The sequence below is a fragment of the Aspergillus steynii genome (assembly GCF_002849105.1).
Source record: "Aspergillus steynii IBT 23096 chromosome Unknown P170scaffold_4, whole genome shotgun sequence".
NCBI lineage: Eukaryota > Fungi > Ascomycota > Eurotiomycetes > Eurotiales > Aspergillaceae > Aspergillus > Aspergillus steynii.
This window is the reverse complement of record NW_020194401.1, coordinates 1302682-1327388: the sequence shown is the minus strand read 5'-3', so window position 1 is coordinate 1327388 and position 24707 is coordinate 1302682. Positions and strand designations below refer to the sequence as shown.

Sequence of the window (24707 nt, the reverse complement as noted above, 5' to 3'; positions counted from 1 at the left end):
CTTCTCTAGTGCTTGTCCTGCTCACCAGGAGCAACAGTCACGGACGTAGCAGGGATGGCGTCCTCCTCATCTGCGCGCTCAATGTGTTTGGTCACCCCCTTGTTCAAGGTCTGTTCCACCGCCGCGCGCCGGTCAGCCTCGTCGACCGCCCCAAACAGCACATCCATATCCTCCAGGGTTCGGCCCTTGGTTTCCTTGGCGAAGAAGAACACAAAGACACCCATGGCAAGACAGAAGATGCCGAACATGAGGAAGGTTCGCCAGCCCGTGTTGTGAATCGCGTGGGGAGTGACTTCGGTGATGACAAAGTTGAATAGCCATTGGCTGGTGGCTCCGAGACCGACGCCGTAGGCACGTAAGCGGGTCGGGAAAATCTGGTTACACCTGAGTCAGGAGATAAAATCGTACAAAAATGGGGTGTTGAGGGTAGAGAGAAGGAGGCTGATTTTAGAAACTGGGGTTTCAAGAGGGATATCTTACCTCACTCATGTACACCCAGGGTGTGGGGCCCCACGAGAAACTGTATCCGATCACGTAAAAATAGATCATCACGACCATGGCAATAGAGGCCTGCGAGACACCCTCGCCTTTGGAATCAGGATCAGGGGGATTGGTGGCTAAGACAGCGCCAATGATAAACATCATGCTGGCCATCCAGGCGGAGCCACCCAGAAGACTGTTCTTCCGACCCCATCGATCGATTCCAATAAACAGGAACAGGGCTGTGGCGACAACCTTCACCGTTCCGTAGACACCCGTGGCGAACAGGGACGAGTTGGTGGCGCTGAGGCCGATCGTCTGGAAGATCTGGGGCGCGTAGTATCCGATACTGTTGGTGCCCGAAAACTGCTGGCACAGCATGAGGACGAAGGCGAACAGGAAGCGGTTTCGGTTGCTCTTCTGTAGGAACTCCTTATAGGTCAAACCCTCGGTGGCAGCGTTTTCTTCGGCAATGGATGCCCGGATCTCGGCAATCTCCTTCTGAACGCCTTCTTCGTTCGGCGATTCATTGCGGATGTACGCGAGCGATTGCAGGGCCTCTTCGTGGCGGCCCTTGCCTGTCAGCCAGCGGGGAGACTCCTTCAGGAAGAACAAGCCGATGAGCATGAGACCGCCGGGAATAAGCTGGATTGAGACAGGGATACGCCATTGCTTGGTACTGGAGGGTACGCGCAAGGCTACTCCGTAGTCCAACCAATAGGCGAAGGTACTTCCGATGACCAAAAATTCCTGAAACATGCCAGCAATACGACCCCGGGTCGCGGGAGGAGCGTTCTCGCCCACGTAGACAGGGGTAATGCTAGACATGCCACCGATGCCCAGACCAGCCACCACACGACCGCCATAGATCAAGCCGATTTCATGCTTCGCACCGACTTGCAGCGCAGCTCCGACCAGAAAGACCAAGGTGAAAATCATGAGCGAGTACCGACGTCCCAGACGGTCGTTGAGGAAAGCAGCGAAGATGGCACCGAAGAAACAGCCCGCCGTCAACAGAGAGACGACGTTGGAGGAGACCTGAGCATTGGACGACGACTCGAACCCGTCGGAGTCGAGAGGCAAGCCGAAATCCCGCTTGAAACTGTCCATGGCAAGGACACTACCCATGACACCGGTGTCATATCCTAGACAACATCCGCCATCAATCAACTGCGTCAAGATCAATCTGGGGTAAGGAACCACGAACCGAAAAGCAGGGACCCCGAATAGGCCACCGTTGTCAGGATATAAACACGATAATTCTTGAAGAAGCCCATGATGACGAGAACCCCTGGGCCAGCGAAAAAAGGGAGGGTTTTCTGGAGAGAAAAGAAAAAAAAAGGGAAGGGGAAAGAAACCGGGGCACAATCCCCAGAAACAGGCCCTACTATTTATTTCCTTCCCTTCCCCCATAATTCTTACCCCAATCACTCGAACCCTCCATCCAGAGAAGCTCCATCCGTCATCTCTATTTCCGATAGGCCCGGAGACCGGGAGAATGACGATCGCGAAGGATGGGACCCTAATGGGCGACACACGGAGACCCCAGTCGTTTTGCTTTCTCCCCGCGCCCTGTACTGGATCGAGCAACTCCGTGGGAAGGACAGCGACTCGGCAATGCTTCTTTCGAGTCCGGGGGGTGGGTACGGACGGAGAAATTATTGCGGTCGTGAGGAGATGGATTTTTCCGTCCACTGAGCGCCCGTCACTAATGCGCCGCTAAAGACATCGCGTCCGGCTCCTTCTGACTGGGCAGCTGTCGGTGGCTGCGATATAGGGCGATTATGCCAGGGTTTTCCGTTTTTCCATCTCCCGGCATGTCCACGCCCCGAGAATGATGGAATAATTGTAGCCAGGCTGCCATGATGGGCAGAATATGGGCTGTTGGTTGCGTCGAAGTGGATGCGATGGAGAAGATCCATTCCTCGTTGAGGCGGTCAAAAGGACGGCGATGCATGTGACTTGCGCAGCCCTCAACGTCTGTCAGTTTCCTGTCGCCGACCCTGCAGTGATATTCAATTAATTAACCTTGTCTTACACCTTCTGCAGCTCACTGTCCGCTCTCAACGCATCCTCAATCTCTGCTTATCCCTCTCCCCTCCCCCGTCGGCGTCGCCATCACTTTAATATGGTCATTCGGATTCGCCAGCTCCTCAAACCCCTTCTCGACAATCTCCTCCAGCCTCACTTTTCTCGTTATCATGCGTTCGACACCTGTCAATTGCCCTAGTCTCTTGCATGAGCATGTCGTGGTCCTGATGGAACCACACGGTTCCCAGCACTCACCGGCGACAAAAGTAGCTACCACATCTTGGAAGTCCCTCTCGTCATACGCCAAGGACGCCTTATATGTAAGCTCCTTTAGCAAGAACTGGCCAACAGGGATCGTAATCTGGAGCCAATCAAGCGGTCAGCCACAACGCTTTTCTTGTCATTCATTTCTTCTTTCCCTTTGCCCGGCCCGACGCCACTCGGGAGATAGAGAGGTCGTACGCCGTACAGAGAGGCAGCTTGATCCGTTGTCCCCGGATAGCAAACACGTATCCCGGCCGGAGTCCAGGTTCATGGTTGATACCCTAATATAAGAACGCAAGTGCTTACTCACCGGGCCCTTCGGCATCGCCAGATTCACATATTTCCCTCCGAACCTAAGCGCCTGACACCCGGTCTCCATGCCCGACTGGACGCCCGCGCAATCGAATACGATTCCGACGCCTTCGCCATCCAGACTCAGCTCCTGACACCGACTTACCACATCATCCGTCGTCGGATCCAAGACAGTATGCGCGATTCCGTCGAAAGCCTTCCTCCTCCGCGCACTCGGCTCCGATACAATCGTCCTCTCTGCCCCCCTGGCCCGGAGCACAAAGGCAACGGCAACGCCGACGGGTCCTCCGCCCATAATCAAGATCGGTGTCGACTTGACATGCATATCAGATTCTGAAGTCGAAGCTGACTCCAATCCAGACGTCTGGTCGCCCACAAGAACACCAGACAGTCTCACAGCATGCCACGCCACAGCTAATGGCTCGATGAGCGCCGCAGCAGCGAGATCAACCTCCTCGGGAAGAGCATGCACGCTGGACGTCGACACGGCGACCGTGCTGGCCAGTCCGCCTCCGCCGCCCGAGAGACCCATGAACCCGATGCTTCGGCAGCAGTTGGTCGCGGACTTGTGGCACGGCGTGCAGCTGGAGCAGTAGAGGCGCGGGTCGACGACTACTTTCTGCCCTGGGCGGAAAGATGAGGATGCTGGTGCCTGAACGATTCGGCCGCTGATCTCGTGGCCCATCGTTATGGGCAGCGTCTCGTTGGTGAGAGGGTGTGGGCCGCGCTCGGGGCCGGGGATTGCAATAGGCCCTTGTTGAGGGTTAGGTATACTGTATGGATGAGTCGAGGGCTGGGGTTGTGTCCTCACCGACGAGATACTCGTTCAAGTCGCTGCCGCAGATTCCGCACCATTCTACCGCGACAAGGACTTGTTCGGGGGTTGGTGATGGGGGAGGAATCTCTTCGATGCGAATGTCCCGGGCGGCGTAGAAGCGAGCGGCTTTCATTGTGACTGGTTTGTTTTGGTTTGTTGGACCTTGATTGTGACTTCGTTGTTGATGGAGCAGTTGACGGGATATCCAGAAGCTCAGGAGAGCCTTCTATTCTTATGCCTGGACAGATGCGGGGGAATCCGTCTGTTTCTGCAGGCTCGAACCTCGGTTTTCGTTGGATTTCCGACCAATGAGTCGTGGCTCGTGTCACTCAGTGACGTATCTCGAGAGGGGAAGTTCTTGTAGATTTGATGCTATACTCGCTATACCTGACTAACATGAGACTAACTCTCAGGGCACAAGGTTTAGATGAACGAATACGGCTCGTTAGTCAAAGTAAATACACATCTCAAAGCTTATAGTACGCCCTCGGAATATTATCATAATAAGGCACCACCACCATCCCCGGATCATCCGTCTGTCCGACCATCGCCGTTGTCATCGGATGAATAGGCTTATCATCGACGATCAGATTCACGCAGCTGGGCCCAATCTCCTTCTGTAGTCTCTTCACTGTCTCTGCAATCGCATCAATCTTATCCAACTTGGCGCTGGCATTTCCCAAAGCCTTCGCAACAAGGTCATATTCCGCCACGGGGCTCAATGAGCTAACAGGGCGAGCTGGGTTGTTGTCGCCGTACACTAATTGCTGGCCATTCGAGCTCATGCCCCAGCAGTAGTTATTGACCACTACCGTGAGGATGTTCAGGTTCATGCGCTTGAACGTGTCAAGTTCCATGAAATGGAACCCGGCTGAGCCATCGCCGTGGACCATGACTACTTGGCGATCGGGAGCTGCAACAGCCGCACCTAATGCGTATCCGAATCCATTTCCCAAGAACCCGAGATTCCCGGTTGAGGTTAGGATGACGCTTGGTGCGCAAAGATGGGCTACGTCCCCGGCCCATCCGGAGGCCTCGCCACCGTCCATGATAACGATGCTTTCTGGTTCAATGGAAGAGAACACATGCTTGAGGGCGTGATATGGATGGAGACGTCCGGAAGGCTGCGTCTCAGGCTCATTTTCGAAGGGAAACGGGGTTTCTTTCAGAGATATGGCTTTCTGGATCCAGTCTGAGTCGAATTTACGAGACAGGGCAGGATCGAACTTGGAGTGGAGGGCGGCGACAAATTGGCCTACGTCAGACACAACACCCAGATCAACTGGGAGAGTTCGGCCGATTTCGCCCCCGTCCACGTCGACCTGCACCAACTTGCAGTTCTCCCGAGGGATGATGGCACCGCTGCGCAGACCCAGAAACATCCCGGTTCTCGCGCCCAGGAGCAACACCAGGTCCGGTTTCTGGTCACCAAGTAGGGCAAGTTTGCCAGCTGAGCCACCATCATGGCTACGACCGGTCGACGCAACGTGCATTCTACCTTTTGGTGAATGAAAGATAGGGATGCCGCTGTGAGTTGAAAACTTCACCACCTCGGCTCCGGCCTACGTTCATGCTGTCAGCTTGACAATAGTCTAGAAACATGAACAATATCACTTACTGCCGACGAGACTCCAGTTCCCGTAATTATCACCGGCCGTTTTGCCGAACTCAGCAGATCGGCTGCAGCTTGAACAGCCCCGGTATGTGCACCAGGGCCGTAAGCTAACGGCGAGGAGATTGAACCCCATGAAATTAAAGGCCGATGAACCGGCGAGAAGAGCACATCGATCGGAAAATCCACCAACACCGGTCCTGTCCACAAGATCTCCTATTAGAAAAAGCCATCCACTCAAGAATGACATGCGATTAACCTACCCGGGGCGCCCGACAACGCTGTCCTCACGGCCAACGAGATAATTCTCGGCGTATCCTCCGGGTTTGTCATGCGATGCGCAAATTTCGTTAGCGGTCGCGAAACCACAACCTGGTCGATAATGCCCTGAAGCGAGTTATTCTCTGCGTCTCTCAAGGGCGGAGAGGATGTGATGCAGAGAATCGGGTCTCGATCGGCCAGCGCCGTCGCGAGTCCGGGAATGCCATTCGAGAACCTTTCTTTGGTCAATTACCGAAGATAGACGCTCTGTATGTAGAGGGGGAAAGGCACTCCAGATCTCACCCGCTATTTGCCGTCACAAAGCACACTCCGATCTTCGAGGTGAGCTTCGCATAGGCCTCCGCCGCTTGAACGGCGACCGTTTCATGGCGCGTGTCGACAAGACGGATGCCCGAGAACTCGCAGCCCATGAGAAAAGCATCGAGATGGCCACCATGCAGCCCGAACGCGACTTCCACGCCGATATTTTTGAGCGATTGGGCAAGCAGATCGCCGCCGGTCAGTTCTCGGGTCCCGGGGTCTTTGAGAGTGAAGCCGGTCATTGTTCACGTTTCAGGTTGAAGCCTTGAGGTCGGTGTATGCTACCTTGGGGGCAGGGAGATGTGATTCCATTGTCACCAGACTGCTATAAATTCCCAGTGGCATCCGAAACGCATTACCGAGGAACAGTTCATCGGTAACACCAATGTCCATCGCGGTGCGGGGTTATGACGTGGGCGAAGAGCGAAGGATTTCCTTTCAGCAAGGAGATCTCCATACCGGTGGATTTTTGCACAAAAAAGTTTGGAGTCTTTGCTGTGTGCAGGGTCATGCAGGATAAGGCCTGGGCGAGATGGCCGACGCCTTGCTTGGTTTCTCCATGGCTTCCACGACGCATGGTGGTCTGCTAGGGCTGGCCAGCGTGTTGAGAAAAAGGGACTCCCTAAAGCCGTTGAGATATCCATGCATGATGTGGCAGCGACAGTGGAATTTCTGGAATCGCTCTGCCCGAGAATATGGATGATGAGAAGTTGTGGTTGACAACAATAGCAAGAAGAACTGGGCATCCCAAGATATGCTGACTCATCAGGACGTGCTTTATAACGTATTCCACAAGCGAGTCGGCACCACAAGCGAGCCGGCACCCCAACGCGTTTTGACCGCGATCAAAAACCTTACTCAATTCAACCACTAACCATGCCTCCAAAAGCGCGTCAAAAGTCAGGAAATTCAGCCGAGCAGGAGGGGAGGATTCTATTAGCAATCTCTGCTATAGAAAATAAACAAATTACCCAAATTGCTAAAGCTGCGCGTCATTATAATGTGCCTCGTTCTACTCTACAAGATCGGCTACGCGGAAAAACAAATCGCTCAGAAACACGTGCCAATGGTCATAAAATGACTCAAAATGAAGAGGAATCGCTTGTACAATGGATTCTATCGCTAGATCGACGTGGAGCGCCTCCCCGACCGTCCCATATACGAGAAATGGCCAATATTCTTCTTGCTGCGCGCGATACTACCCCAGTTCAATCAGTCGGAGTGAACTGGGTCTCCAACTTCATTAAACGACAAGATCGCTTGAAAACTCGCTATACTCGACGCTATGATTATCGGCGCGCTAAATACAAAGACCCCAAGATTATCAGAGAGTGGTTTGATCGCGTACAAATCATTATAATGCAACATGGAATTGTACAGGAAGATATCTACAATTTTGATAAGACTGGCTTCGCTATAGGCTTAGTAGCTACTGCTCAAGTAGTTACTAGAGCTAATTACTACGGAAAGGCCTCTCTTATACAGCCTGGCAATCGAGAATGGGTTACTTCAATCGAGTGTATTAACTCAACCGGTTGGGCACTTCCTCCATGTGTGATCTTTAAAGGAAAGATCCATATAGAGGGTTGGTATCAAGATATCAAACTCCCACGCGATAGCAGGATTGAAGTTAGTCCTAATGGATGGACTACTGATGAGATAAGCCTTCGCTGGCTTAAAAACCTCTTTATTCCGACTACTACTAGTCGTATAACTGGAAGATATCGTCTTCTAGTTCTTGACGGTCATGGCAGCCATCTTACACCTCAATTCGACCAGATATGCAGTGAGAATAATATTATTCCTATCTGCATGCCTGCACATTCATCGCATCTACTACAGCCTCTAGATGTTGGCTGCTTCTCGCCTCTAAAGCGGGCGTACGGCAGCTTAGTTGAGAAACAGGCACGCTTGGGAATCAATCATATCGATAAGTTTGATTTCTTAGAGGCCTTTCCACAAGCTCGTGAAAGCGCTTTTCAAGCAGATACTATTCGGAATAGCTTCGCAGGTGCTGGTCTAGTTCCACTTAATCCAGATAGGGTACTCAGTAAGCTGAATATTCAGCTAAAGACCCCTACACCACCAGGCAGTCGATCTACCAATACAGCGCCAAAAACGCCTTATACAACTAGGCAGCTTGAAAAGCAGGCATCTACAGCAAAGAAGCTGCTTAAAGCGCGTACGCAGGGCCCTTCATCTTCGCTAGAGATGCGATTTAATAAGCTTATTAAAGGTCATGAATTACACCTTAATGAGCTTATTCTTGCACGCGAAGAAATCCGTGAATTACGCGCTTCTCATGAAAAGAAGCTTCAAAAAAAGAAACGCTCTACTAGGCAGCTAGCTATTACAGAGGGATCAGCTATTCAAGAAGGCCTAGAGCGATTTCAGCGCGAGAATGAGGTTGATGAAGCTCAAAATACGCTTCCTCTAGACCCTGCACTTTCTGCAGTTGAGCCACGCGTACGAGCGCCACCACGCTGCAGTAATTGTCATATTCTAGGACATAGACGGTTACAATGTCCCAATCGAGTTCCTAATTAGTTTTTATATAGAAATGCAATTATTTCGTTGATAAAGCCTCTAGTATTTGGTCCGCGGGCAGAAATTGGAGCGGGGGTGCCGGCTCGCTTGTGGTGCCGACTCGCTTGTGGAATACGTTACCCGATCAAGCATTTCCATGCCTCAGGCTGTAACACGTAGATATCGACGAGTCGGTTCATGAAGGAAACAGGACGAAAGAATACTCTCTTATCAAATAAGATCAGAATTCTCCTTCCTACGAGTCTGACAGGAACGGACGCAGTTGTGCGGGTTTTCGATATACCAGTTCTTCTCACTAGGCTGGCTTACGGGTGAACTGTCAAAGCCGAAGGACAGCAAAATGCGGCATATAATCACAAGCAATATCATTGTGTTTTGCCCCTGGACATTTCAAAGAGCGTGTTCGACCCTGCTTTTTCAACTGGACTTCCATGGCTTTCTTCCAGGTTGGGTTTTGATCCAGGGAACGACTTCATAGAAGGAAGCACGACGTAGAAGATCGACTTAGGAAATGACGGCAATGGCGTAAAACCGGTCGACGCCAGACAACGGGATTATAAAGGTTAATTGCACGAGAATTTCTGTCAAACCTTTCGAGATGCTTAGATGGCTGCATGGATTACCCGATAGCATATTCGCAATATGGCTGAACCTTCGGGTCCAAACGTGTCTCCAATATGGCATACCAGAGTTCGGCGACTTTTCCGTCTGATCTAACCTTATCTGGTTTAGCCACCCCGTGACCCACCGTCGACGACCGCTCTGGAGCCGCAGATCATTCATGTAGTTTTCGATTTGGTTTCCTCCAGATGGATTTCAGAGCAGTCATGACAACATAACACCCAAAGAAGATCCCACCTCCCGCCGCTTTCCGTTGATATTCATCGCCACACTCTGATAGAATGATCTGCAGTGCGGTCAGCGGTCGTTCCTCCAATTCGTACCTGCCGGAGAGTCCTCATCACCATCATGGTGAATGCATTTCAAGTGTTGATGTCAAAATGTGGGTCGGATCACGGGAGGAAAGCCGATTGATGCAGCCTCGGCTCCCATTGAGAAACGACACAGTCTCGTTCTATTCGGGCCGTGCTACTTACCATGGTTCCCAAGCGTCATGAACAAGTCTTCAATTGTTTTTGACTTTTTTCATGGGGCAATACCCGATAAAAACCCCAAAATGCCTCATCAAATGTCGAGATGCTTCTCTCATACAGAGAACGGGTCTATTTGTTACATGAAACACACAGAGGCTTGTTATATGTTTCGGTTGTGGTTGCTTTCATTCGCTGCGATAGTGGCGAAGCTGGTGACGTTCGGAGGCGCTCTGTTTGGGAGCCTTTATGCCTTTGGAAGGTTGAAAAGCAAACCTTTGGTCATATCATATGTCTTAATCAGGGTCTTTTCTTTTGGACAGGGCAGCCTACACCAAGCCACAATACAACCATTATGTCTGAATCCGGCACTACCTATGCGCAACACCATTTTATGCCTACTAGTGAGAAAGAAGGATACGATCACGATGGAGAATGGCCTACCAAACTCGAAGTTTTCGGTCCCAAGGTCAACAGACCTACGACGCTTCCAACACCCCCGCACGACAGATCAATCTCATTAGATAGCGGAATCGCACTACAAGAACCACCAGGGGAATTAACGCCACCGCCCGATGATGAAAATGATGATGAATTGCTCAAGGAGGTGGTCACGCAGTGCTGTTGCTCGTCAGACGACGTCGAGGATATGTACGACTGCACCCCTCTGCAAGAGGCAATGGTGGCACAAACAATGAAAGATCCAGGTGCATATACTATCGCGCATAAGTTTTATCTTTCTCCGGACGTCGACCCACACAAACTTCAGAGTGCCTGGAATCAGACAGCCCAGGCCAATCCCACACTCCGAACACGTATGGTCACCACGCCTCAGCGAGGATGTCTTCAAGTGGTTCTCCGAGGGCCCGTTCAGTGGCAGGAACACTGTGATGATGAGGCAGTTCCAGATGAAACCACCGTCATCGTCTGGAGGATTGGTGCCCCACTGGCGGCTTTTTCGTTCAACACCAGCCGACACATACTGCAGATTAAAATCCACCATTCCATATGTGACAGGTGGTCCATTGATCTTCTACTAAAGCAGACAGAAGCAGCATATCGAGGGGAGGAACTTACGCCACGGTCATTTCGCCCGTTGGTAGAATACATCAAGGCGACAAAACTTCAATCAAACGCCTTCTGGGAAGCAGAATTCCAGAATTTGCATGGATCTTCTATCGGCGTCTTCCCTCGTGTCCCCACGGCAGGCTATTCTCCGACACCAAGTTACCGACTGGAAAGATCATGGGATATGATTGACAATCCCAATAGCCCAGGGACCGTAAACACCAAGCTCCAGCTGTCCTGGGCTATTCTGCAGTCTGTCTACACTGGGTGTAATGATGTACTGTTTGGTGTTGTGAACACGGGACGGGGCGTTCCTGTCGGAGGGATCCAAGAGATAGCCGGACCCACTCTGGCCAGTGTTCCAGTACGTGTACAGCTAGACCTCGATCGGACCGTTGGCGATGCTGTCTCTAGCATTCAAACGAACTGGGGGGCTAGCATGCCATTCGAACATGTCGGTCTCCAGAATCTCCTTCATCTAAGCCCTGGGACCAAGGCAGCGTGTCAATTCCAGACCCTAATTTCGGTTGAGCCGCGAGATAGCCATGAAGGCCCCTCACTATTCTCCCAGGGTCAATCGGTCCAGACGACTTTCGATTTATTCGCATTGATCCTTCGTTGTCGTCCAACTTCCCAGGGCTTGTGGATTGAAATGTCATTTGACCCGGAGGTGATGGACGTCCGCCAGGGAGAAAGAGTTCTGTCACAGCTCGCCCATGTATACAGTCAGGTGGATCAATACCCCACGCGTCCGCTGTCACAAATTACTTGCATCAGTCCAGAGAACAACATGGAGCTATCTCGCATGGTATCAGCTGGCCTTTCCTCTGACACCCCATGGTGTGTGCATGAGCTCTTCCGCCGGCGTGTCACAGAGAAGCCCCAAGCACCGGCTATCGCAAGTTGGGACGGTGACCTCTCGTTTCATGATCTGGACCATATCTCCAGGGCCTTTGCGATGTCTCTGACTCGCCATGTACGTCCCGGACAGTTTGTGTCGCTCTGCCTAGGAAAGTCGAAATGGGTTGCAATAGCAATGCTGGCGGTCATGAAAGCCGGCGGTGCGTTCTTTTTACTGGATACGATTCATCCAACCCCTCGCCTACAGCAGATGTGTCAAACAGCAAAATCGAATCTGATAGTAACTTCGAGAGAACAGCTCAACACCGCCTCGCAGCTGGGTATCCCAAACATTATCACAGTAGAAGAGACTCAATTGGATGAGGACGTTGTCTCTCTCTCTTCTCTTTCACCTGCAGCTACCCCTGAAGATCCAATGTATGCTACATTTACATCAGGAAGCACCGGAGTACCCAAATGTGTCGTTGTTCATCATGGAGGGTTTGCATCCAGCGCACTCGCCCACGGTGGGTCTTTTCGGTTCACGCCAACTTCCCGAGTTCTTCAATTCGCATCTCCTGCATTCGATGCTTGCATTCTAGAGCACCTAAGCACACTTATCATGGGAGGCTGTGTTTGTATCCCGTCTGCGGATGAATGTCATAGCAATTTAGCCCAGTCGATACGGAAATATGGCGTGACAGTTACATGCCTGACGCCAACCGTGACTCGAATCATGAACCCGGAAGCCCTAGCGTCCTTGGGCGTTATGATATTTATCGGGGAGGCGGTACTAGCTCGTGACGTGGAACGGTGGAAACCACATGTTCAGGTTGTAAACGGCTACGGCCCGGCTGAATGTTCACCAATTTTCAGTGTCCAACCGGAGCTGAAATGCCACGATCCGTCTAATATTGGGTTCCCCACCGGTGGAGTTGGCTGGGTCGTGCATCCGGATGATACTAGTCGGTTAATGCCCCCAGGGTGCACCGGCGAGCTATTAATCGAGGGGTCAATTGTCGGCAGGGGCTATTTGTCTGATCCAGATCAAACGGCTAAAGTCTTTATCGAAAGTCCACAATGGCGTCATCAATTTCAGCCCTTGCCCACAGGCCTTTTTTACAAGACCGGAGATCTTGTCGAATATACGGGCGATGGCAGCTTCCGCTACAATGGAAGAAAGGATACACAAGCAAAGATCCATGGGCAACGAATGGAGCTGGGAGAGATCGAGCATCATTTGCGCAATGTATTCGGAACGGAGCATGTTGTTGCCGAATTGGTTCACTCCTCCCCCGAAGATACCTCTGCAGACCATCGCCCAGGCGTCTTTCTTGCTGCATTCGTCCATTATCCATCCGCCAACTCAAGTGATGGCGAAAAGGGACAACACATGATTCTCCCCCCAAGCGAAGGTTTCCGTGCTGCATGTGCGAATGCGGAACCCCAATTATCCGACGCCCTTCCACAATTCATGGTTCCGGATGTCTTTCTCCCGGTTTCACATCTGCCGCTGACAGTATCTGGAAAGACGGATCGGCGATTCCTTCGTGATCAAACGTGTTCCTTATCATGGTCAACGATGCAGAAATACCGAGAAACAGACACTGGGCCCACGCTTCCATCCACGGCGCAAGAAGATTCGTTGCGTAATATCTGGGCTGAGACCTTAAATCGGCCGATGGCGGAGATTGGAATAGATGATAGTTTTTTCCGCCTCGGAGGCGACTCAGTCAGTGCCATGCAGATGGCGGCGAGCTGCCAGGCCGCTGGATTCAATGTCGTTGTCGCGGACATCTTCCGCCGCCCAACTATCAAGAAGCTATCTGAGAGGATCCAGGAGACAAGTGGGTTCAGTCCGCTGGCTATCGGGCTTGAGAGTACCCAGACTGAAGCTTGGTTTGAGCTATCGCCAATCCAACAATTTTTCTTTGACACGGTACCGGATGGGCATGACAAGTTTACCATGGACTTCTTGCTGCGGATCTCCAGGCCCGTCGCGGAGGATCAGGTCGAGGAAGCCATAATGTCCTTGAGTGGCCGCCATTCTATGCTACGTGCGCGGTTTGAAAAAGGCGAAAACGGATACTGGGGCCAAGTGATAGGCGACAGACTCGAAAAAGGTGTCTGTTTTCGATCGCACTCTTTCCACTCGATCCATGAGCTCGAAACGCTGAAAGCCATACTTGTCAGTCACCGAGAAGTGCTCGACCCACGTGGTGGAACGGTGATGGTTGTTGGCCTGTTAGATACTCAAGAGGGGCAGTTCCTATCACTCATTGCACACCACATTATTATCGACCTCGTGTCGTGGCGAGTGCTGCTTCAGGATTTGGAAGACATTCTGACATCCGGTCGACCCTTGCAGCCCGCATCGATGTCCTTCCAGCAGTGGTGCAAGCTTCAGCGGGCACATATCATGGATGGGATGAGTTCGCCAGCAGAGCCATGGGCAGTTAGTCCGGTCCCTATGGACTACTGGGGCTCATCGGCCATCTACAGACAAAACAATTGGGCTCAGGCAACGCGAAAGCCGATCACAATAGGACGCGAGGCAACACAAGCTATTCTTGGCACGGCCAATGATCCCTTCCATACTCGTCCTGTTGAGCTCATCCAGACAGCTATTCTATACTCGTTCGTTCAGGTGTTCGACGATCGACAGGCACCAACCATCTTTACCGAGGGCCACGGACGAGAGCCATGGGACGCTCGCATTGACATAGCCCGCACAGTGGGCTGGTTCACCACGATCGCACCATTATTTTTGGATGTGAACAAGGATCATGACATCTTCAGGCTGTTGGAGCTGACCAAGTATGGTCGACGCAGGAATCCCAGCAATGGATTTGCGTCCTTCGCAAGTCGCTACCTACATGCGGAAGACCGACAAGTCAAACAGGATAACATGCTGATGGAGATTCTATTTAACTATACGGGTCTTTTCCAGCAGTTGGAGCGCCCAGGTGCACTTCTTCAATTGGCCCCGATTACCAGAAACGGTCTTCTGCCCATGCCCGGCGACCTACCCCGGTTCGCATTGATAGACGTAAATGCAGTCGTCATGGATGGCAATCTCAGCATCAGTTTCATATATAATCACAACACGAAACACCAGAATCGCATCCAGGAGTGGGCTGAAAAGTGCCGAGAAACTCTGGAGGAACTTCCCAATATGCTGCAGCAAGAACAGCGACTGACTGTTTCGGACCTGCCACTGCTTTCATTTACCGAAGACAGCCAACTTCGAGACCTCTTGCACAATGTTTCATCCCGGTTTGATGTACCGCGATCTAAGGTGAGGATATATACCCATGTTCTCCGTTGCAGCTCGGGATCTATATCAGTCAACTGAAAGATCCACAGGCATATTGGTCACACCTGCGGTGGTCTGTTCCTGCAGCCCACGGGAAGGATGCCCCTGTGAATCTGGAGCAGGTGAAAGCGGCGTGGCAACAAGTAGTGGATCGCAATTCTATTTTGAGGACGGTCATCATCGAAAACACCGCTCATCCGAGAGAACCAGTACAAGTCGTTCTGAAGTCCACTACTGCGAGCATCCTTGAGGAGGAGCTTACAGTGGCCGAGGACGGAGATAAACCCGGTCTGCCTAACCGTTTCCATTTGTATCACCCATTACCCACAGAGTCTGGTTGTCCACCTCATCTACTACGCATTACGCCTCGACCGGATGGCAGTGTACTCTGCCAATTGACCATCCATCATATATTGGTCGACGGGGCCACCGAGCAGATATTCCTGGCCGACTTTGACCGCGCGTATTGTGGGGTTATGGATGAGGTACCGGCTGGCAAGATGGGCTCCTACCTGGAATATCTAGCAGGGCTTGACCTCGAACAATCGAAGGTTCATTGGAAAAGCTACCTGAGAGACCTCACTCCTTGTATATTTCCATCGTTAGATGTGCCAATGCAGACCGCCCCCAAGAAGACGCCACAGCTCCTTCCCTTCAATTTCGAGATTGCGCAGGAGCTGTATTCGTTTTGTCGGCAAAATGACATGACAGTTTCTAGCTTTCTGCAAGTGGCCTGGGGACTGGTGCTTCGTGCATATACCGGGTCCGAGTCCGTATGCTTCGGTTATCTGCATTCCTGTCGAGACCTGCCTATAGCACACGTCGGCCAAATTGCCGGGCCCATGGTGAATATCTTGGTTTGTCGGTTATTCTTATCCAATGATGCTACGGCGCTAGAAGCGCTTCTATGCAATCACAAGGCATACACAAACAGCATTGAGCATCAACATTGCTCCTTGGCAGAGATGGTCCACTTACTTCAGCTGTCTGGAAAATCACTTTGAGCACCGTCATGTCCGTACAAAAAGACGTTTTAAATTCAGACAGCAAGAGTGCATTTGGGAGGGCCGTGGAGCCCGAAGGAGGAGTTGACGCCACCGAGGTAAGTAAATGGGAGTTCCTATTCTTGAGATCATACTTTCTGAGTCACATCTAGTATGATTTGACTGTGAATGTCGCTATGGGCCAAAACAACATCCGTGGAGACTTGACATATTGGAGCCATCTCTACTCTCATTCCCAAGTGAAGATGATCGCCGATGCTTTCCACTGTAGCATACTACAGTTGCTACGTCGCAGTGATACATCCATCGACTCGTTGAAATTTGCAGGGCACGATAATATGGATCTGATTCTCCAGTCCAATGTTTCATTGCCCGATAGTATACAATCTTGTATTCATACTCAGATCAAGTTGTCGAGTTTTCATTATTCCGAGGCTACTGTAGTCTCTGCTTGGGACGGCGACTTCACTTACAGGGAACTCAAACGAAGAGCAAACGCTGCTGCACAGGCGCTTTCCCAACACTTGATTGGTCCAGAGACATTTGTACCGATACTCAGTGAGAAGTCGAAATGGGAGGTTGTGTCAATCCTGGCAGTACTGGAAGCAGGTGGGGCTTTCATCCTGCTCGATCCTGCTCAGCCGCAGCACAGACTCCAGAGCATGATTCACGACGACTTTGATTGCCCTGTGATCGTTTCATCTAAACAACAGGCTCAACTGGCGGCTACTATTGCGCCCAATGTCATAGTTCCAGAATCAGTGGAGGCTAACGTGGGATTTGTCGACGAAGTCTCCGGGAACAACATGGCTCCCGTCTCTATGCATTCTGCTTGCTATGCAGTCTTCTCCTCTGGAAGCACAGGGAAACCCAAAGCCAGTGTTATTGAGCATCGCTCCTTCCTGTCGGCTGCGCTCCACCACGGCAAAGCACTGGACTTAAATGCGCGATCGCGAGTTCTTCACTTTGCCTCCAATGCATTTGACGCAGCGATCTTGGAAATTTTAAGCACCCTTCTTGTGGGAGGATGTGTTTGTATTCCCTCCGATGACGAAAGAAACAACCACTTAAAAGACTGCATTTCCAAATACCAAGTGAACTGGGCTCTTCTGACACCGTCAGTGTCTCGCATTCTCGACCCACAGCAGGTGGTAACGTTGCAGACCCTGGTGTTTGGCGGGGAAAGAATGAGTGTGGACGACATCCGGCGATGGTCCCCACATGTAGTTTGCATGAACGCATACGGACCCTCCGAGGCGTCTGTTGTTTCAACATGTCAATCCTCCAGCCAACGCCTTCTAGAAGATCCGTCAAATATCGGGCACCCCACCGGAGCAGTTGCTTGGGTACTCAGCTTGCATCCCCCGCACCACCCCGTTCCAGTTGGTGCGATTGGTGAGCTTGCTATCGAGGGTCCCATTGTTGGTCGTGGATACGCGAACAGACCAGAAAATATGAAGGAGGCATTCCTACCGTATCCAGACTGGATGCATGAGATTCGTGATACAGCGAGCGGCCTGCTCTATAAGACAGGCGATCTGGTCCGGATGATGCCGGATGGTTCAATCAGCTACCTTGGCCGTGCCGATAACCAAGTCAAGCTTCATGGGCAGCGGATCGAGCTGTCGGAGGTTGAGTATCAAGTACAACGGTGTTATCCTGCAGCAAATCCGGAAGTCTTTGCCGATCTTGTCCTCCATGGCACTTCAACGTCTCCGTTTATTGTCGCATCGGTCGTTCTTCATTCGCAGACAGACGAAGCCTCCTTCCAACGGGCAGCAGATGAGATCAAGACCCGTTTGCGGTCAGAAATCCCGTCATTTCTGGTGCCTTCCTTTATATTCCCAGTTGAAAAAGTGCCACGACTGGTGAATGGCAAGTTTGACCGTCGTAAACTGCAGGAAGCAGCTTCTCGAAAAGTAGAGGCAGAAATCAGTCAATCCGTGGCAAGTCGTCCGAAACGGAGTTCAGGTCCACTGAATCCAACAGAACGGGTCTTACAACGGCTCTGGGCAGATATTCTTAGTCGCTCGTGGGACTCGATCTTCCCAGAAGACGATTTCTTCTCGGTGGGAGGTGATAGCGTGGCTGCCATGAAGCTATCATCTGCTGCTTCTAGCGAAGACCTCAACATTTCGGTCTCAGATGTCTTCCTTCATTCCACGCTGAAGGATCTCGCACAAGTTGCCGTGTCCCGGCAGCCCCCAGTGTCAAGCCCGACTAACATAACCCCACATGTGGATGCGACAAAATTCTCACTTCTTCCAGAGACGGATGTGGAAGGAATACTAGCCCAGGCAGCCAGCCAATGCAGCGTTCCAAGGGACCAGATCGAAGACATTTACCCTTGTACCGAGTTGCAGGTTGGACTCGCTGCTCTAACCGCGCAACGTCAGGGGGCGTTTGTTGCGGGTCATCGTTTTCGATTAGGACCCAATACCGACTTGGCCAAGCTCACGAGAGCTTGGCAAACAGTAATGGCAACAAATGACATACTTCGTACTCGTCTGGTAGTTTTGGATGCCGGTTACTTTCAGGCCCTGCTGAAGGAAGACGAACCTGTATGGATCACCAAAGCTGACCGCACTAGCCGGAAACTACAGTGGGAATTTATCTTCGGACAGCCACTGGCTCAGTTTGAGATACTACCATCGGAGAATAATCAATTCGATCTGATGATCACAATGCATCATGCAATTTACGATGCCTGGTCTGTCTGTCTTCTTGTCGAAAAGGCAAGATTAGTGTACCACGACCAGCATACTCCAAACACGATCGCAACCCCGTTCAGGAACTTTATCGCATACTCCATGTCCAGGAAGGAAGCCGGTCTGAAGTATTGGTGCAAGCAGCTTCACGATTTGAAGGCAGATCCATTCCCATCGTTGCCGAGTCCGTCCTATCGTCCTCGACCATCAACGCGAATTGAGCGAATCATTGACACTGGTTCATTGATGCACCCTTGGGTCAGTCGCACTGCGGCAATTCGATTATCCTGGGCTCTGGTACAATCACAGTATCAGAACAACGATGATGTTGTTTTTGGTGTTGTATCCAGTGGTCGTACCGCACCCGTTCATGGTATTGAGGCCATGGTTGGGCCCACCATCGCCACGTATCCTCTGCGCGTCCGGATTGATAAAAGTCTCAGTGGATCACAGGCTATTGCAAATATACATGAACAGTCAACGGAATCGGCCAGCTTTGAGCAAGTCGGACTCTCTAAAATCGCTGCTATTGGGGCAGATGGTGCTCGCGCCTGCGCCTTCCAAGTCTTGCTCGTGGAACAACTTGATCCCAAAGCTGGTACCCAGGATTTTGAAGGTGGAATGCAGGCACTCGGCTCTTCAAGTGATAACGGGCTTTATGCATACGCTGTGCAACTGGTTGTCCTTATGAAGGCAGACAAGATCAGTGTAGAGACTTGCTTCGATCCTGATGTGATATCAGAATGGCAAATGAACCGACTGCTAGACCAGTTCAGTCACATATTGCCGCAAGTCCATAGAAGCCTTCATCGCAGTGTGCAAGATATTGTCTCAATCAACCAACATGACCTTCGGCAGCTTCGGAGCTGGCAGCCTGAAATCTTCGATCCGGGGACAGGGACAGTGGTTGAAAGTATCAGCCAGCAATGTATCACACAACCTTCCGCTCTTGCAGTCTCGGGCTCCATGGGCGGCCTGTCGTACAGAGAACTTGACTTGTGGTCAAATTCTGTTGCCGACATATTGGTCGGGAAAGGGGTTGGATCGGGCTGCATTGTTCCGATTTATCTCGATCGTTCTCACTGGGTGCCTGTTGCTGTTCTCGGTGTTCTCAAGACTGGTGCCGCATTCGCGCTTCTGGATGTCCCGCTGCCTCTTGAGAGGCTACGTATGATGTGCGAAGAGATCCGTGCTCCTCTCATCCTTTCCTCTTCTACTCTCGAGGAAATGGCTAGCATGCTGGCTCCAAAAGTTATCGCCCTTTCCCTAGAGGGTACTCTGCCTTCCTTAGGACAGAGATATAAGATAGCCGCCGGCCCTAGTCGGCCTCTGTACGTGTCTTTTACATCGGGCTCGACTGGGGCTCCCAAGGGAGTTGTTGTCAACAACAACGCATTCTTGGCCACAGTCATGGGCTACACTCGTACTGCAGGTCTCAGTCCTCAGAGCCGGGTGCTTCATTTCGCCTCGTACGCATTTGACGCTAGTATCTTGGAAATACTTCCAACTCTCATGACAGGCGGCTGCCTATGCATTCTCTCCGGATCGGAACGACGATGCCAATTAACGGAAGCAATTGCAGATCTGCGTCCAGATATGGCCATTTTGACTCCATCTGTTCTTCGGACACTCGATCCTGTCACTGTTGACTCTCTCCATACAGTATTTGCCGGTGGAGAGCCTTTGAAACCAAGCGACATTCAGCAGTGGGCGCCACACGTCAATTTTTCAAACGCGTACGGACCGGTAGAAGCCGCTGTTGCGTTTACCATAAAGTCCTGCATCCGAGACTCCTCCGAGGAAAATAATATCGGATTTCCCCTGGCAGGTGCCGTGCATGTAGTAGACCCGAGGGACCCGGAACGACTAGTACCCATAGGATCAGTGGGTGAACTCCTTCTTCAGGGTCCGCAAGTGTCTCGGGGCTACCTAAACAACCCGGAGGCGACAAACGCCGCATTTATCGCACCCCCGTCATGGCTGAAGGAAGTGCAGTCACCGGAGAGCTCTGATTGTGACACGCCGCTATATTGTACGGGTGATTTGGTCCGCTATGCGCAGGATGGCTCATTGTTATTCATCGGCAGAAAGGATAATCAATCAAAGCTCCGAGGACAGCGTTTGGAGTTAGGTGAAGTAGAGGAGCAGGTCAAACAGAGCATTTCTGGGGTCAAAGACGTGGTTGCAGAAGTGATCACACCCTCGTCAACATCCAGTGCCCCCTGGCTCGCTGCTTTCATCACCTGGAACGAGCCCGATCCCGAATCTTCAAGTGCAATCATTCCATCGTTGGATGTTGACATTCCTCAAAGGTTTGCGGATATAGTCGGAACGGCCCTTCATCGGCTGGAAAATGTGCTCCCAAGCTACATGGTTCCGTCCCTGATTGTGCCACTACGACGCATGTTGGAAACACCCAGTGGAAAAGTCGACCGTCGATCGTTGCGAGAGTCAATTGCAGCAATTCCGCGGCATGAGCTTAATCAACACTTGGGCCCAGACAACATGATCAAACGAGCTCCATCCATGGAAGCCGAGCTCTTGCTGTGGGATATCTGGACTCGTGTGCTCCACGTCGGGACGGAGCAGATAGGAATCGATGATAGCTTCATCCGCCTGGGAGGCGACTCGATCTCTGCAGTGAGAGCCACCTCGGAGGCTCGTTCCTTGGGTATCAAACATTCCGTCGCAGAATTGCTCCAGTGGAAGACTATTTCCGAGGTTGCTAAGAGATCTACACGCCTTTCACGAAGCGCTTATTCCTACAGAACTCCAGCTCCCTTTTCCCTGGTTTCAGACAGTGAAAAGAAAAGAATCATGTCTTTGTCCCTAGCCGGAACACGTCCCTTTACGCCCGATAATGTAGAGGACATCATCCCGGCAGTCACATTGCAGGCTTTCTATATCACCAATTCCTCGCCAGTTTCAATGGCACGGCGTTTTGAAACTCACTTGGATATCGGCCGGCTTCGCAAGGCATGTGAGCATTTGATGGCTCGTCACAGTATCTTACGTACTGTTTTCGTCAGCCACAATGACTGTTTCTTCCAGGTGGTCCTAAAAGAGGTTAAACCGTCAATCGGGTTTGTCGAATGTGCCGACCCGGAAAAATGGGTGCAAGCGAAGTCCAAAGAGCCATCACCAGCTACGACAGCTCAAGGCTCAGTGCCATTGAGTTTTACACTAGTAACCAATTTCACCCGACAATACTGCATCTTCATCATTCACATTTCGCACGCGCAGTACGACGGTGTCTCTGTGCCACTCCTGTGGGAGGACCTTGTTGCTGCGTACCAGGATAGGAAATTGAGAGAAAGCGGACAATTCAAAGATGTCGTGTCATACCGCATGAGCTCAGAAAACTCTTGCTTTTCATTCTGGAGAGACCATCTTAACGGTGCTTCAGCCTCAGCAATTGACCCCTTGGGAGTCGCTGGGATATCCGAACCTTCTGTGGAAGATATCACTGTGGAACATACAATCTGCCGACCTCAGACCTTGCCGGATATCACCCTCGCAACCCTTGTGAAGGCAGCATCGGCGTGGGTCTTAGGGCGTCATGCCGGATCCTCCGATATCATCTTGGGCCAGATCATGCATGGACGTGGCGGCTCTCTTCCCAACATCGGCAGAACTTTGGGACCGTGCCTTACTCAGCTGCCAGTACGAGTCACATTGCAGCCGGACATGACCGTCGAGGATCTCCTGCATGAAATGCAGACTCGCCAGATGGAAGCCGTGGCAAACGACAATATTTCCTTCGACCATATCCGCCGCCACTGCACCTCCTGGCCTGACGATTCGGCTATCGGCTGCTTCACGCACCACCAGGGGCTGCAGATGGTTGAGCTGCCAGCCGTCCAGGACTTTGATGGCATTAAATCATCGCCCAGTCTCACTTGGGTCACTAGTAAACTCGCACCCGGCCAAGTCGGGATCAATTCGGTAGAACGTTCATCGCACCTTGAGCTTCTCATCACTGCGACTGAAAACACGTTGGACCAGGCGAGCGCTGAAGACCTGGTAAAGAGAATCGCTGCTGCTATTGAATTGTTTGCCAGTTCGTCGGGTTCAACCCTGGCGTCTTTGGTCTAATTGATAATTTGGTTGAGTTGGCTATTTTCATGATCTGTTGTATTTGTATTTGCACTGTCTTCGCAAAAGTTAGACTGTATATCAAACCCAAAAGCTCGTCTTGATTACGTGGTTGCTTGAATTTGTGGTTGAACTGTAAATAAAAATAATAGGTTCATATTGTTTACTTTTCTTATCATAAGAGAAAGGTTACCAGTAACTTAATATGTTCAAATTCACCAGAAAGTAACAAATAAAAATTCTAGTAGATTGGAACCTTCGATCCAGATTCCTCAGGCTTGAATTCTTGCTGCCTAAGGCATCACACTCCCCATCTACGAACTATTTACTTAGCTCCATACTACTCCTACGCACAAGCCATTCTCTCCTCCTCAGACCCTTCCTTCTTATGAATCTGCCGCCTGAACAGCACTACAACTCACCTACAACTCATCCCGTGCTCAAGTCTACCTACTCAGCAAGCCAAATCCGCAAGGGGTGAGCCAACGGGCCAGGCGAGAAGATGTCTTGAGACAATCAGTCCATGTGGATATACTCTAGCCATGGTCATCGTCATTATATGTTAGACTAGCCTTAACTTCAAGCCTTAAACTCACTAAATGGATGCGTTATGACGTTGGAAATCTACCCACTACCCTGTCCTTCCTTGGGGTCTGAACCATGATTGCCTCAAGCGAAGCATGGAAGGGAAGCTAGGGATAGATCGCAGCTGCATATCTGAAACCGGTTTCTCCAGCCCTACCGTCATCATTTGGAATAGTCGAACGAAACTTCGAAGTTATCTGGGCACAGATCTTGTGCAGTTGGAAATGTGACGTTGCTAGATCAGGGTTTTCCTGCTGGTGTCGAGTGCAGGAGTCACACCGCTAGAATATATATTCATCCAACCTGCGACTCGAGCGAGTAGATTGAAGTCACCACAACTCTCGTCTCAACTCCCCATTAATATACTAGACAATATATATCTGATCACCCTCTACAAAAGAATCAGTTGGAAAATGGAAAATAAATAAATAAATGACCCTCCTCACATGACCTCCCAACCCACCAATCAGCATCCACCACTCTTGGCGGATGATCGACGGAGCATGTGGCTCGATCATTGGTCTCTGCACGCTCCCCCGAAGAATGCAGGATCGTCTCTGCACCAGACACTCTAATTCCCTGAGTCCAGCCACATGTGGGCGCTTGACTGGCTCTCGAGGCTTGCGAGGAGTTTACTCATCCTCATGCTCATGCTCATGCGTGATTTGAGTGTTTTGATTTGTTAACTAGACGGACTTGCTTATCTATGAAATAGATGTGATAAAAGGAGACTTCCTTCCGTGCGTGCGAACTAAGGGGGCACATGCGTTGGTGACTCGTTGCTGTGTGATGTAGGGAGGGATTAACTAAATAACTAGTATGTACCTAGCATCTAGGATGAGATGGGTATGACCTGGATGTATGGACAGTGCAGACATGCGTGCATACCTCCTACTGACTAGGCAGTAATTTGATTTCTGGGGTCGGAATCTGGGCTCTCTCGAGAATGTTTGTTTTGCTTGCTTTGTCTTCATCCCCTGTTGGTATGCGTCCTATCAGCATTCCGACGAAATAGGACTCGACAAGAAACGGCCGGAATGCTTCTCTGGCACTCTTGTGTCACTGTAACGGTAACGCAGACAGGGCTGGGATTCGACAGGATCGAGGACTCTGCACCAAAGCAGACTAGTGATGTAGTGAGAGTCTGCACAAATTGCTTATCAGCCATCAATAGGAATAGGTTAAGCTAATTTAACAAGGGACGGAACTTAGCCAACCCTGGTCTTGTCTCTGGCCTGAGTAACGGACCCTCCAGACTAGGTGGCCCTCCCCTTTTATTGGAAATAACCGATCCATGGATGGGTTGCATGCATGGGAATACATGCACATAATATCCAATCCACTTTTACCCACTA

The 24707-nt window shown here is 51.1% G+C and overlaps 4 protein-coding genes across 4 annotated transcripts; 1 reads left to right on the top strand and 3 right to left on the bottom strand.

Moving 5' to 3' along the window:
* Positions 1 to 5: 5 nt before the first annotated feature.
* On the bottom strand, positions 6 to 1757 carry P170DRAFT_408026 (sugar porter family MFS transporter; the record flags this gene model as incomplete). Its single annotated transcript, XM_024846710.1, has 3 exons — positions 6 to 374; positions 481 to 1625; positions 1688 to 1757. 3 exons carry the CDS (start codon positions 1755 to 1757, stop codon positions 6 to 8), a joined length of 1584 nt encoding a protein of 527 aa, XP_024704359.1.
* Positions 1758 to 2554: 797 nt separating this feature from the next.
* Positions 2555 to 4045, bottom strand: P170DRAFT_455836 (2,3-butanediol dehydrogenase; the record flags this gene model as incomplete). Its single annotated transcript, XM_024851570.1, has 5 exons — positions 3899 to 4045; positions 3464 to 3840; positions 3086 to 3400; positions 2767 to 2872; positions 2555 to 2706 (listed from the first exon to the last, which is right to left on the bottom strand). Exons 1-5 carry the CDS (start codon positions 4035 to 4037, stop codon positions 2555 to 2557), a joined length of 1089 nt encoding a protein of 362 aa, XP_024704358.1. The 5' UTR covers positions 4038 to 4045.
* A 306-nt stretch (positions 4046 to 4351) lies between these two features.
* Positions 4352 to 6772, bottom strand: P170DRAFT_464605 (thiamine pyrophosphate-binding protein). The gene is made up of 4 exons (XM_024852264.1): positions 6081 to 6772; positions 5780 to 6012; positions 5523 to 5716; positions 4352 to 5466 (listed from the first exon to the last, which is right to left on the bottom strand). The coding sequence occupies exons 1-4, from the start codon at positions 6338 to 6340 to the stop codon at positions 4372 to 4374; spliced, it is 1782 nt and encodes a 593-aa protein (XP_024704357.1). The 5' UTR covers positions 6341 to 6772; the 3' UTR covers positions 4352 to 4371.
* Positions 6773 to 10091: 3319 nt separating this feature from the next.
* P170DRAFT_464604 (uncharacterized protein) lies at positions 10092 to 22796 on the top strand (the record flags this gene model as incomplete). The annotated part of the gene is made up of 4 exons (XM_024852263.1): positions 10092 to 14942; positions 15011 to 15817; positions 16012 to 16062; positions 16117 to 22796. 4 exons carry the CDS (start codon positions 10092 to 10094, stop codon positions 22765 to 22767), a joined length of 12360 nt encoding a protein of 4119 aa, XP_024704356.1. The 3' UTR covers positions 22768 to 22796.
* Between the last annotated feature and the right edge of the window lie 1911 nt (positions 22797 to 24707).